Source organism: Sitophilus oryzae, unplaced genomic scaffold, assembly GCF_002938485.1.
Source record: "Sitophilus oryzae breed Bouriz unplaced genomic scaffold, Soryzae_2.0 scaffold_810_pilon_pilon, whole genome shotgun sequence".
Taxonomy (NCBI): Eukaryota; Metazoa; Arthropoda; class Insecta; order Coleoptera; family Curculionidae; genus Sitophilus; species Sitophilus oryzae.
In genome coordinates this window covers 2,908,507-2,922,625 of record NW_022147429.1, presented here as the reverse complement: position 1 = coordinate 2,922,625, position 14,119 = coordinate 2,908,507, and the positions used below count along the sequence as shown (strand labels likewise).

The following is a 14,119-nucleotide window of genomic DNA, read 5'->3' as shown; positions in this document are numbered from 1 at the left end:
TTTCAATGTTAATAAGTAGACATCGGGTATTGAAACGATAAACGTGTTTTATACAGAGCGATCTACAAAGGAAATACGTACGTGCTCTATAGTAAAGTGTAATGTCCAAAAACAATTAAAAACAATAGTTAATATGTGTTATTGTGTTGTCCAGTTTAACAAATTTTAACTCTGTAAGAATCTACGTTCAAGAGGCTTGAAAAAGACATATACTGTCGAAACGTCGTCATAAAATAAAAAAATAATGAACAAAATCTAGAAACATCTTTGCAACCCCAACGACCTAAAGCCAAGAGTGAAAACAAAAAAAAAAGATATTATTTAAGTGAGTTAGAGTGGCTTGAACTAAAAAAATGTGGTTGGCGATGCTAGTATATTGCTCCTAATTATTTAAAATGGCCAATGCCGTGGATTTCTGGGTACACTCTAGACATTTTCAATGACTGTACTCGTTAAAGTTTAAACAATATAATTATTGCAATCTATAAGTGGTCATCATTGCGAATAAGGAAAGGCTACGTTAGACCCTAAGATGGAAGGAGGAAGATACATAACATACCCAGAGAGAGAAAAAAATAGATATTTATTATATCAAAATCCTTAATAGTGTTATAGAATATAGAAAATCACTTCTAAAGTCAATTTAAAATAATTTTTTTTAAAGATATTGTAGCATTCTTTCTATTGGGTAACGGCATTAGTAGGTACAAAAATTCTTTGGATTTATTTTCAACAATATAATCGTCAATATGTGCAATATGATCACGAAAAAAGCAGCGTCAGGGATGGCCATTTGGAATGGTCATTTCTAAGACAACTGGACGCCGTTTTTTTCGATTATGCGGTATTTTTAGTGAGTTTATGATTAGTATAACTTGAAGATTATTTTTAAACGCGGTATAAATTACATACATTAGGTTCTTTACTGAAAAATGGTATTAATTGGAAGACCACATTTGCAAAATATATATGTCCTTAGTTGCCTTATCTGGCAAGTTTTTTCTAGGATATTCAACAAAAGAATGATAGTTAACAGAATTAACCTTATTTAAGTTTTAATGGAATGTTTTCTTTTATAGCTTTTTTTTATACACTGTAAAATCAGAGAAGATAAAGGATGATAAATCTTTTAAAAAAGAATATACAGGGTGAGTCTTAAATTAGTGCAAATATTTTCAGGGCTGGTAGATCTCGAAATATACTTTACCGTTTTTGAAATAAGTCAAAAATAACCGAGTTATTTAACTTTGAAAATTTAAAAAAAAATATTTTTTAACATTTTGAGAACCACTGGATCTCTTTTGGGTTTTCTTTCTTGTAAATTTAATCTAGTACCTATGAACTTCTATTTTACCAAATCAAATCATATTATAAAGAAATTATGGATTTTAACTAAAAACTAAAAAAAATAAAAAAATTCCAAATTTTCAAGAATTTTTTTTTCACGAAAAAAACACATAATCTTGTTTCTGGGGTCGAAATATACATCGATAAATTCAACATGCCTTATTGTTTCTTTCTCTGATTGGTTTGAGTACTGACTTACGGAATCAATAAGGGAACTTAATTCGGAATATTGTTCTTCTATATCGCCATCTCAAATAAAAGTGTATTATTTTTCTATTATTATTTGTTCTAGGTAGTTTATTAAAAAAATGATTTAATATACAGGGTGAGTTTTAAATAAGTGTAAATATTTTTTGAGGTAGTATATTTCGGCCAAAGAAACACGCCTATGAGGTTTATTCGCGAAAAAAAAATTGAAAATTTGGAATTTTTAGTTAAAAAACAATTTCTTGATAATATGGCAACATAGGTAGTAGAATAAATTTACAAGAAAGTTCTCAAAATTTGAGTAATAATTCATATTTTTTTTAATTTTTCAAAAAAAAAACAAGAGAAAATATGTTTCTTTTATCGAGATCTACCAGCCCTTAAAATATTTGCACTTATTTAAGGCTCACCCTGTATAATTGAAAAGATAAAGCATGTTTTTGTTACAAAATAATATTTGTTACAGCTATACAAAGTAAAGTTCAAATATATCGGCTTGGCATTTTTTTATTTCATCCAGATAATAAAGGAAGTAAGGTGTTTAGTCAGAATTGGTTCAACGTTTTCCTAAAAAGTAGGTTTTAATGTAATCTCAGAGATCAACTGGTAAAGGCATATTTTTTGTTAACAAGTGCAAATAAAACAATATAAACTTAGTATTATTGTTCACCAAGAAATGTATCTCGTTTGAACATTTTTATTATTGTCAATTTTAAACTGACAGATATGAAACAAGATGATTTTTACATACGTCTAGCCTGCCTACATTTACAGAAACACTCCCTTACGTCAGAACTATTTCTGGAGCTTTTTGATCCTCTAGATTTGGAGTCTTTATGGTCCTTATACCATTCTCCAGAACCTGGATCCATTGTCCAATGAGAAGGCCTTTCGACATCTTCCCTAAGATCTTGTACATTGGCTTTCTCTTTCCCAAGCGACCCCGTTTTTGGGGCATCTCTCTTCGATTGGCATGTGCACTTATCTCCTGCACAACACATTTTCTTACACGTTTTCAATTCCTCTATCTTTTTTATTATCGGCTCTTCGCTTTCGCTTGCCTGATCGTAGTCTATGATCGGTTTTTCCAAAGGCTTATTTTGCTTACTTCGCTTTTCGAATTCTTGCATAGTTTTTCTTACTCTGTTTCTGTTCCGGGTGTGTAAGGTATCTTGCAGTTCCTGAACCAATTCTAAGTAATCCTCATTATCTTGGTATGGTAAATCCGTCAAATTGTTTTCGTCATTCGGATCGTAATCACTATACTCAGTTTCTTCCGTAGAAGTGTAAGATCTGGGATCGTAGTTTCTAGGAATACCGTAAGGTTTTCTAAACCTTGATCGAGGTATGTATTGTCTGTCTCGATTCATTTTAGGGTATCTCTGTGGCGAAGGCATTCGAGGCTTGCAACAGTACTGACATTCGGTATGATAATGTTCTATATGAACGTTATAAGGTTTTTTCGAAGCCTCAGTATCCTGGGATAATCTGGTTGGTAGTGCAACTTCGGGATAAACTTGTTGAATGTATCGAGGTTCATTGTAAGCTTGTTCAGGTGGATAATAAAAAGGTGGTGGAGATGGCGTTCTGAAGGTATCTCTTCTGTACGTCGTTTCTATTGGTGGTAGAGAATTTAAACACCTGCAGCAATTGCATGGTGGATTATTAGCTCTATAATGTTGATGTTGTTCCTGCCAGTCACCAGACAATGATTCTTCTTCTGAAGATTTTTTGTACCGATTCATTTGTTTTGCGCGACAAGCAGGGCATTTGCAATGACGTTGTGTATTAGGATCTTTCTCAGGTATTTCGTATGAATAGTAATTCTCAGATGTAGTGTATTTTGGTGTTGAAGCATCTGGCCTAAAAATATCACTGTATTCTCGCGATTGACGTACTACCTTGAAACTATCACCCGAAGTTAAAGGACACAGGCAGGGTCTTGAAATGTTTTTCGAATTTGTTTTGATGATGTTAGCCGAAGACCGACAAAAATCATTATCTGAAGTTTGTTGCATTTTGTCATTGGCTATAACTATTTTTCCAGCTGCGCTGTCATTGGAAAGCAGCCAGTCGGGTTTTAGAGGGAAAGTTTCAGTTGTTTCAACAAATTTGTCTTTGCTTTGAGGAGATTTCATATTAATTATATCAGAATTTGCTTCCTCTTCAATTAATGTATTATGTAACGTTATTTGCAGTTTTAAAGAAGGTTTACGAAGGACTGTATTTGATTGAGGTAAAGTCAGTTTTGATTGCTTTTTATCCCCGTTTAAACTTCTTACAAGACTAATTTCGGTTTTGTTATCTTTGTACAATAGCTCGTCCTTCCCCTCTCTGGACCTTTTATTTGATAAAATTACTGGTTCTTCCAAAATTGCTTGTTCCAAATTCGAAGATGCTTTCTTTTGGATACTTGACACACTCACTTTTTCTAAAGGTGCCTCCGAAGCAGTTCTTTCGAACTGTGAGGATATCCTCTTTTGATTAACACTTTTAACGCTTAATGGAATGCTATGGTTGCTTTTTACTGAAGGCTCTTTTATTATTTGAGTTAGAGAGTTTTGTTGTGCTGTTATAGGGTCACTTAAAGTTTTTTCTTCTGAAGTAAATGAATTTTCTACTAAATTAGAACCACTCGTATCATTTAAATTATTTTCTATGGAAATGTTGATTTGCTCTGTTTCCTGATCATTCATAAAAGGGTTTGTATTTTCTGACGCTCCCTTAGTTATTCCTTTTGGACAAGTATCACCAAAAAGTTCTCGACAAACCGTACTACTAAGACCACTTTCCGAAGAAGCGGGTGTCGCCTCTTCTGGAAGATTCAGAACCGCAGCGGATGATCTTGATATAATAAAATCGGACTCTCCACTCTTCAAATTTGGTTCAATATTTTGTCCCGGCTGTGTATTTCTGAAAGATTCAGGCGTTGTCATTGAAAACCCAGGATCTCTTGTGGGTGTCAAGTCTTCTATGCTAAGGAAATATCTTGATAAGATATCGATAACATTGGCAGACTTTGGCTTTGGGGGCAAAGCAAGTTTGGAGAAGTCTTTGTATAACAATTGCCCTGAAAAATTAGTATTTGAGTTTGGTCGGTGTTGGAGATATTAAATTATATATGATTTTACTGTTGATATAATTAGCTTGTGGTATTCTTTGAGTGCAAGTTCTTCCAATCAATTTACAGTTGATAAGGTGAGTACATTCGCCTCCACGTATTCTTCTGCTGCCAAGAAGGAGCTGTTCTTCAGAAGCGGTGCTGGATTGTCGACTGCCGAATGGATAGGTTGGGGAATCTGTCTCTGCATCCAAAATGTCCCAATTTTCGGCTGAATAATTGTACGAACGCACTTCAACAGTATCGTCGATGTCTCTTAGATACAATGGTAGAGTTTGTTTGTTCTTTTTGCGCTAAAATTTCAACAAAAAAATACGATTAAGATGACATATTATGTCAAAATTGAAACATTTGACAAAAAAATACTTTTTAAATTATTAGAAAAAAAATCGATAATAAAATTATATTTATTTTAATTGTATATGTGATGTTTCCTATCGTTTTTTGATGTGTTCCTGAATATCACAGTGCTATTGTTAATATTAATCTATTTGTCACAGTGCTATTGTTAATATTAATATTAATATTTCGAATGTAAACTTTGAATTAAAGTTATAGAAAAGCACAAAGATTTTTTTAACCACAGATTTAATTATATAAATACCGAGATAAATACTTATTTGTATTTAATTCGACTTAATCTGAACATTATATGGCTATGTTTATATAAAAAATGTTTTTGAAACATTTACGAAAACCACGTATAGTTTGATTAAATATTATTATATGTATATTATACAGATTAATATAATGTACAGGGTGGGTCAGATTGGACGTTTTTAAAGGGAAACATCCTTTTCTATAGGAAATAGACGAGAGCTAATATCGGTGCCTGGAGCTCAATTTTTATCAACAACATGATGGTCACAACCGCATGTCGTTATCTGTTACCGTTTCCGAGTTACGGAGTGTTTTTCAAAAATATGTATTTTTAACAAATCACAAAAAATTTTGTATTTTTAGAAAATATTTCCAAAGCACTTTTTTACGTAGAACTTAATAGTTTAAGTATATATTTTTTTAAATTAATAATTTAAGAATTATCAATAGAAAATTTGATTTTTTATATGGGACACCCTGTATATTTTTAATTAATTGAAAAGAATTTAAAATTACCTTTACAGAAAAATATCATATACTTGATATTTTGCTCGATTCCTCTTTGAGATATAGAGTTTTTAAAAATTCACCCACTTTGAATAAGTAAGCTTTGAAAGGCGCCGGCGCACACTGGCCGAATCTAATCAAATCATGGCATAAATAGAAATATTTACTTTTAGCAATTGGTCACAAAAATGTCAGTGCTGATACTTTACTATTCCAGCAGACTAGTTACCCATGATTTTGACAAACCAAATGAATGATTTATTGTTTCATGAAAGGTCAAAGTTGATTAAAAGTTGGCAAGTTTTAAGCGTGCAGTTAAATAGATATACAATAATTGATGTGCTCAAATGTAATAAAAAGCTTTATTTTTTTTAAATTCTAAAACTGTAGTTATGGAATGGGATTACTGAGATATGGACTTATTTAATACCAAAAAATAATAGTATAAGTCTGTATTTTAAAAATCGTATGAGATAATAAGCTAGGTAATATGATATTCTTAATGAATTATTAAAAAATCAAAATACAAAAAGCAATTTGATTGTGTTCTCACCATATTTCCAATGTCACATATTTTTTTCAATATTATGCAATGCCTTTCTATACCGGGGATATATATCGTCGGACGGGACATGTAAAAAATCCCATGTAAAATTTAATGGGGTCAATTATTGGCTTCCCTAATTATTTTAGAGAATAATTCTATTTAAGCTTATTGAAGAGCACTAAAACCCACATTCAAAAGAATAACTTTAGATATTTTTGATTAGCTCGTTTACGAGTTATCGCCGATTTCTTTTTAAATATTTCTCCTTTCTTATGATAACTGTCAAATGAAGTTGTCATTTCAGAAATTTACCTATTTAGTGCCTTATTATTATTGAAAACTCATTCCTACATCGGAAATCTTAAAGATGTATTTATAAATACAAATTAATATGAATTAAAGTAAAATAAAGTAATCAATTACAAGGTTAATTTTAGTATTATTACAATATTCAATAACTTATTAATTGAGGTACTATTAAATTGTTAGAACTTTAGGATTTAAGAAGATGTTCAAATATTCCTCCATCGACTGCTAGACAATAACCCAGGCGATCATAAAATTCTCGTCTTACATTCGCTAGTTGGTAAACTGAAATTCTATTGCATTCGGCAGAAATAGCATTTTTTAACTCGTCTAGATTTGGGTATTTTTTATCCTTGTATATCCTGTTTTTTAAATGGCCCCAGAGAAAGAAATCATTTGGCGAAATATCAGGAGACCTTGCTGGCCAATTTACTGTATGATTTAGGCCAATAACGTTTCCGTTAAAACTATTGTCTAAATATTCCCGAACAGCCAGGGTACTATGTGCCGGGCAGCCATCCATTTGGTACCAAACTTCCTGATTTTCCCTAGCGGCCTCATGTAAAGCAGGTAAAATATGATTTTCGAGTAGTTCGAAATAATATTCTGCATTTAAATTTCGCGTAAGAAATAATGGCCCGATAATATTGTGTCCGAATATCTCTGCCCAAACATTTACTTTCCGTGGATATTGCGTCCTGGTTTCGACAAACCTGTGTTGGTTTTCTTTGTTCCAAAATCGATAATTTTGAACATTGGGTTCATTATTTAAGGTAAACGTGCATTCGTCAGTGAAACATATGTTTTTTAATAATTCCCTATCCGTATTTGCTCTTTCCATCATATCAAAACAAAACGCCTGCCGCCGTATTTCGTCCCCATCTCGTAGCTCTTGGTGTTTTTCATATTTGAAGGAATAGTATTTATGTCGTTTCAAAATTCGAAACGCTGTAGTGTGATCTATTCCTATTTCATCCTCAAGTTTCCTTCTGCTGATCTTTCCATCGTTATCTTCCACACACAATAAAATTTCCAAGTCGGTATCATTTCTTGCATCTTCTCTTCGTTCCCGCCTTGCTTCACATCTGCAGTTATTTATTAGGGTACCTTTGGTCTCAAATCTCTGGATATTCCTTGCGATTGTAGATTTTCCAGGTATCGGTCTATTCGGATACAGAGCTGCAAACATGTCTGACAGGGGCGGATACAGAAATTTATTTTAGGGGGGCTCAAAAAAAAAGTAACGTAGAATATGCTTTTTAGGGCGCCATTTTTAACCCAAAAGGCTAATATTTAACCAAATTTACAGGTTTTAGGGGGGGCCCGGGCCCCATGGCCCCCCCCCTCTGTATCCGCCACTGATATCCGACACCTTTTGATAACTATTTCCTTGATAATACCTTTTAATCATCAATAATTTTTCTTTGGTAGTGTAATTCATGGCTAATATTTTCGATGTAGGTATGAGTTTTTAATAATAATCATAAAGCACTAAATAGATAAATTTCTGAAATGACAACTTTGACAGTTATCATATACAAACTAAAATATATGGGAAACTGAAATTGAGATCTTTGAAAGGACTTTTTCACCGCAACCAGTTATACACAAATTTATTAGTTCTGTGACGAACCACCGGTCGCGCTGGAGGGAAAAATATTATGACTTTTAGCGTTTTTCAAATCAAATCAAGTCAGTTTTAATCATATCTTTTACCTTGACTGGTGCTCATAAGTAAATACATGGCCATAAGAAAGGAGAAATATTTAAAAAGAAATCGGCGATAACTCGTAAACGGGCTAATCAAAAATATCTAAAGTTATTCTTTTGAATGTGGGTTTTAGTGCTCTTCAATAAACCTAAATAGAATTATTCTTTAAAATAATTAGGAAAGCCAATAATTGACCCCATTAAAATTTACATGGGATTTCCTATGTCCCGCTCGACGATGCAACACCCGGTATAGTATCCACCCAAAAAGGTTGCCCGAAGTTACCCGCAATAAAATTATACAGTGTAATCTAAAAGTCTTAGTTTCGAATAAATACTATACTATACTACTATAAACGGTATTCTGATTATAGCCTAGGTTACCGCTTTGGTTACCCTGTATAATACAATTTCTGTTAAATATGAAACTAAAACTACTTCAGTTTATATATTTAGGTAAATTATGTTAATTTTTTTAATTTTTAATAAAAACAAAACGCGTAACTCTTTTTATGTCTTGATTTAATTCAAATCGGCCAGTGTGTGGCGCCGGCTGTAATGCAAAAAAACTGTGAGCAACAATTAAAGCGAAAATAATATTTGGAGTGAGAGGTGCAGAATTTTATAACAATTTAAACTATATTTTAACAACATCAACACATTTAAACTATATCTAATAATAATAAAAATTATTAGCAAACCAAGACAAGAGATTTTACTATAGGTGTTCGACATGACGACTGTCTTCTGTTATGGACAGACGTGACCGTTTTTGAACATTTCTCGCGGAATTCATTAACTCAGTAGGGTGAAAGATACCCTCGCATAACCGCTAAGTACTTTTAATTCTTGTCTAGATTATACGGGCAATTTAAAAATAAGAATCTTTATTCCCGCAAGGATAAAAATCCATAAGAAATAATCCGGCGGCCTCAGCGGCCTCGACGGCCAACGGCTGGGACCATGGTTAGCTATTCAATTATTCTCGAAATTAGTTGCAAAAATTTGCTGATAACTTTAGCGTTCTGAGACAGAGCATCATCTTGCTGGAAAAATATGTTTTCGAGTTCCGTTGGGGGCAGATCATCAATAAGGGGTCCAAAGCCTACTAGTTAAAAGTGGCGAACTTTTAAAAATTCTGTATTTTGAAGGGGACTATAACACAATATCGAGTGTGCTATATTTTTGGAAAGGTAATTTTAAGTTCTTTTCAGTTAATCAAAAATATATAGGTTGTCCGCAATAAAAACCTAGTTTTCTGTTGATAACTCTTAAATTATTAATTTTAAAAAAATTATACTTAAACCATTAAATTCTACGTAAAGAGATGCTTTGAAAATGTTTTCATACAAATACAGAATGTTCCATAGCAAAAAAGTTACAGCGATTTCTTAAAATGCACATTTTTGAAAAACACCCCGTAACTCCGAAACTGTAACAGATATCGATGAACGATTTTCACCTTCATATTTCTGATAAAAATTGAGCTCCAGACACCGATATTAGTTTTCTCAATCTCTTATAGAAAAGGGCGTTTCCTTTTAAAAGCGTTCAATTTGACCCACCCTGTACACTAATTTGACCAGCTTAACACTTCCAATTATTACAATTAATTATTCTGGAAGTTTTATGTATATTTATATAATATGTTATTGTTTAAATATCTTACCTTTGGTAGCAGTTTCTTAAACATATCTTTAAATGGCGTCTTTTTCTTTATATATTGACAACGTTCGTCCATACAAAGTCTATTTGTAGTTTCATAATACTGTTTAATTTTTCGATTTCTTGTTTTGTTCATTTCATAGCTATCTATCGAACTTGAGGAATCCATATTATCTCTACTATATGCTGTATTATATGCCATTCGGCGAGCATCAGTATTTCTTCGCCTAATAAAAGGATTAGTTTCTCGATCTGATGATGAGTGTTGAAGACTAGAAAGGATTGAAGAGGATTCCAAAGATCTTCGTGAAGAACTAGGAGTCTCGCACATTTCCTCATATCTAACATTTGTGAATCTAAACAAACAAGTTTTGTGTTATTAAAAGGCCAAATACCTACACAATTATATAACTGAAAAATACACAAAATAGAATTTAAAATTTTTGTCTCCGCAATCTTGCTTTACCTATCTGTAAACTTTGGAGAGTCAAATTGATTTATTCCTCCATCTAAAAACGACAAATCTAATTTTGGTACGATGTTTCTAAGTTCCTCTTCAGTTTCGTAACCAATATTTAGAGCCGAAATAACATGAGCTCTAGGCGCTTTGCAAAATTTACAATCTGACCTGGTGCTGGTAGACATTGTACTTTTTGGCAATGTTACAAACGAAGTTTCTTCAAACTGCTCTGCCAAATCAAGATCTGAACATATGCATACTGATGGCGATGGGAAATACTTTAGTTTGTGTTTGACTTTTCCTCTAGTATCTGTGCATCGATTGGGTACACCGATGAATTCAACATGCCTTGTTTCTTTCTCTGATTGATTTGAGTACTGACTGGCTGAATCGATAAGGGGACTTGACTCGGAACATTGTTCTTCTATATCGGCATCTCAAATAAAAGTGTATTATTTTTCTAGTATTATTTGTTCTAGTTTATTTACAAAAAAAAAATAATTAAATATACAGGGCGAGTCTTAAATATGTACAGATATTTTTAGGACTAGTATATTTCGGCCCGAGAAATATGTCTCTGTTTTTTCGCGTGAAAAAAAAAAATAGAAAGTTTGGAAATTTTTGGATTTTTTTTTGGTTTTAAGTTAAAAAACATAAAACATTTCTTGATAATATGGCAACATAGGTAGTATATTAAATTTACAAGAAAGAAAATCTAGAAAAGATATGTGGTATTCAAAATTTAAGCAAAAAATCATATTTTTAGAATATTTTCCAAGTGAAATAACTCGGTTATTTTGGACTTTTTGAAAAACGGTTATGAGAAAATATGTTTCTTTTATCTACCAGCCCTGAAAATATTTGCATTTATTTAAGACCCTGTATATCATGAGAATAATAAATTGACGGGGAAAAGGTTATACAAGAGATACGCAACCTTATGGGCGATTTCGTGGCACAAAATATGCCCGAGATAGCTGGCTTGGGAGTTTTCCGTCAGGCTGTCCGAGATTTAGTTTAGCTCTGCGCCGCTGCGCACTGATAGTCTGTTACAGCGCAGCCGATAAAGAATACTTTACCGTAGTTCTACTTTTAGTCGATAGTAAGTGGTTGCCGGGAACAGTGTTGTCAGAACTACAGATTTTGGCCACAGTACGTTAATAATACGGCTTTTGTATCATTAAACAATTCAATAGAATATTATATCATTAAACAAAGAACGGCGTCAGAGTTGGCTTGGAAATGAAGTATTCTGTTATTTCATATGTAAAATATTATGGTAAATGGCAATAATGGTCACTTCCAAGCCAACTAAACGACTTTTATCGATCATACGAAATATTCAGTATCTATAAAAAAATATTTTTAATGTTTATTCTATGTTTAACTCAAATAAATTTTCAATACATATAAACAAATTCATCAAACGTCATGATATTACACATTTTAATACGGCAACACTGTCGTTTTCAGTTCCACACCGTCTCCGATATTTCTTCGCTAGCCGAATTAGAGAAAATGAGTGTTTTATGCCTTGGACGCAGAACGAATGTGGCTCTACCACACAGAACTTGAGACGTAAGGGGAAATCAAATTAGCCTTGTCACGAATTTGCCCATTAGGTTGCGTATCTTCCCAATTCTTTCAATCAACGTTCACACTATGATAATATTAAGAACTGTTAGTTTTTTGTACTAAATTTTATTATTATGCCTGAGGATTTACTGGAATACTTACCGCATATTTCTTTAATATCTATTTCTACTATTGTCCCAGCATCTTTCGACATATGAATGATATTTTCTATTCCGACTTCTACATTTCTTTCATTTCTAAAATGTTCCATGCTGGCATAATCTGGAACTGGTTGCATTTCTACATCTTTCAAAACTGAATCTTTTGGATATGGCTTTTGTTCAGTGTCATCATATTGATAAGTAGTTGAATAGTCGGTGGATGTATCAGTTTCATCTTCGGTGCCTTCTTTGTCTTCCGGATACTCTTTATCTTCTCTTTTATCAATTAATTGTTCTCGGTCATCGCTGTCATCTCTACCACAAGGGAAACATGGACATTTTCTTTTTTTCTTTTTCGGTTTCTTGGAAGGCGATTCATCACCTGAGGAATCTCTGAGAAGGTGCAGTTATTATTTCAGATATTAGTGAAATATTATAAAGTGCATACTTCTCTTCATCAGCATCGTCCAAATCTCCATATTCAATAGGAGATAAGCAAACAGGACAGATGTTTTTTAAATCCTTAAAACATTCAAGGCAGAAAAAACCGGGGCAATCAGGAGTTTGACATTTGAAAAATTTGTTATCATCACCTTCACGATACACGTCTCCGCAAAGCAGACATGTTTTTTGTAGATCACTTCCGAGACAAATTCTCAATATACCACAACTAAAAATTAGGCATACGTTTAAAATCGTGTTGTTATAATACAGAACAGAAATCTGAGAATACATGGCATTGACAATTATTGTAAGGCATTTTATTTTAATAGTATCATGAATTTTCTGCCAATTTTTAAATGTAGTTTGTTGAAATCATCCCTACTCTTGCTGGACAGACTATTAAAAACTAGCACATATATATTTGGAAGAAAACAATTCTTTAGATTAAAATGAAAAAAAGAGTCATATTAAAACGTAGTTAAATGCATCAGAAGAACGCTAAACGTTCAGATGAGGTCAGAAAAATGATTAAATGAATACAATGAGGAATTTGACAGTGTTTTTGTTTATATTTATAGAAATCTATTTTACATGGAGTTTCAGTGATTTTTAGTAGAGATTTTTGAAGTAAAACTCCTTTACGCGCGCTGGGAGTAAAAATTTAAAGCCGTGACACATGAGCTAGCGAGATGACACGCGAGACGAAGAGTGGTTCCGATTGAAAGAGTGGTAAGCCAATGAGCAAGTTGAGATAGGTCTTTGTAGCGTCGTAACTCTAGAGCTAGGGGGCTGAATACTCTTTACATGATATTTTGATGATGTTTCGTGCACTATGAAACCTCATCATCAATGGCGAAACAAGAGTAGATAGACCAAGGCAAACTTGACCGTATATGACAGGGTCACTGTGACAGTTAGTTTTGATGTAAGAAACGTCATAAGTTGATGTCCAATCGCGACCAAATTCGGTAGGTAGGCTATGTTAGCGACGGGGCACACGGTCCCACCCTGCAAAGTGGGATACGACGTTTCGTTTACATCTTCATCAAGGTGGGACTAAGGATTTGATATTGAAGAAAAATGTGGGTCGATATCGGTATAATTGGGGACGGGATACAAGATGACGCCCTCGACGTTTCGAACCAATGCCTCTAAATGGACGAAATCATCAGGATTTTTCTTAATTATGGGTCGATTGGAACCAAACTCGGCACGTGGATAGAGATACTCGAATGGAGTCCTCAGACGGACAGACGGTCATTTTAATACAAATTTTGTGAAAGTGAATAAAACAATTTATTATTTTTTTAATTTATTACTTTTTCAACATTTCAAACTACACTTTTTCAAACATGTCCTTCAAATCATTCAATTTAATAGCTGTTAATAGTTTCACTTCAAATATGCGCACATTGTACACACACAATTTTTTTAATCATTAATATTAGTTTTAGTGGAGATAACGCTTG

At 33.0% G+C, this 14,119-nt stretch overlaps 1 protein-coding gene across 3 annotated transcripts in view; it reads right to left on the bottom strand.

Annotated features, from left to right (window-relative positions):
• Positions 1–2,237: 2,237 nt before the first annotated feature.
• The window catches only part of LOC115888990, a 34,442-nt gene continuing 22,560 nt past the window's right edge, over positions 2,238–14,119 (bottom strand). For 2 of the 3 annotated variants that reach the window (XM_030908895.1, XM_030908897.1), the window contains 6 exons: positions 12,655–12,876; positions 12,208–12,599; positions 10,477–10,906; positions 10,015–10,366; positions 4,686–4,968; positions 2,238–4,624 (listed from right to left, as the gene is read on the bottom strand). In XM_030908895.1, the coding sequence (XP_030764755.1) occupies positions 2,298–4,624; positions 4,686–4,968; positions 10,015–10,366; positions 10,477–10,906; positions 12,208–12,599; positions 12,655–12,876 (4,006 nt within the window). In that variant the 3' untranslated portion in view covers positions 2,238–2,297. The remainder of the gene's footprint in view (positions 4,625–4,685; positions 4,969–10,014; positions 10,367–10,476; positions 10,907–12,207; positions 12,600–12,654; positions 12,877–14,119) is intronic. The other variant, XM_030908896.1, reaches the window with a different exon arrangement.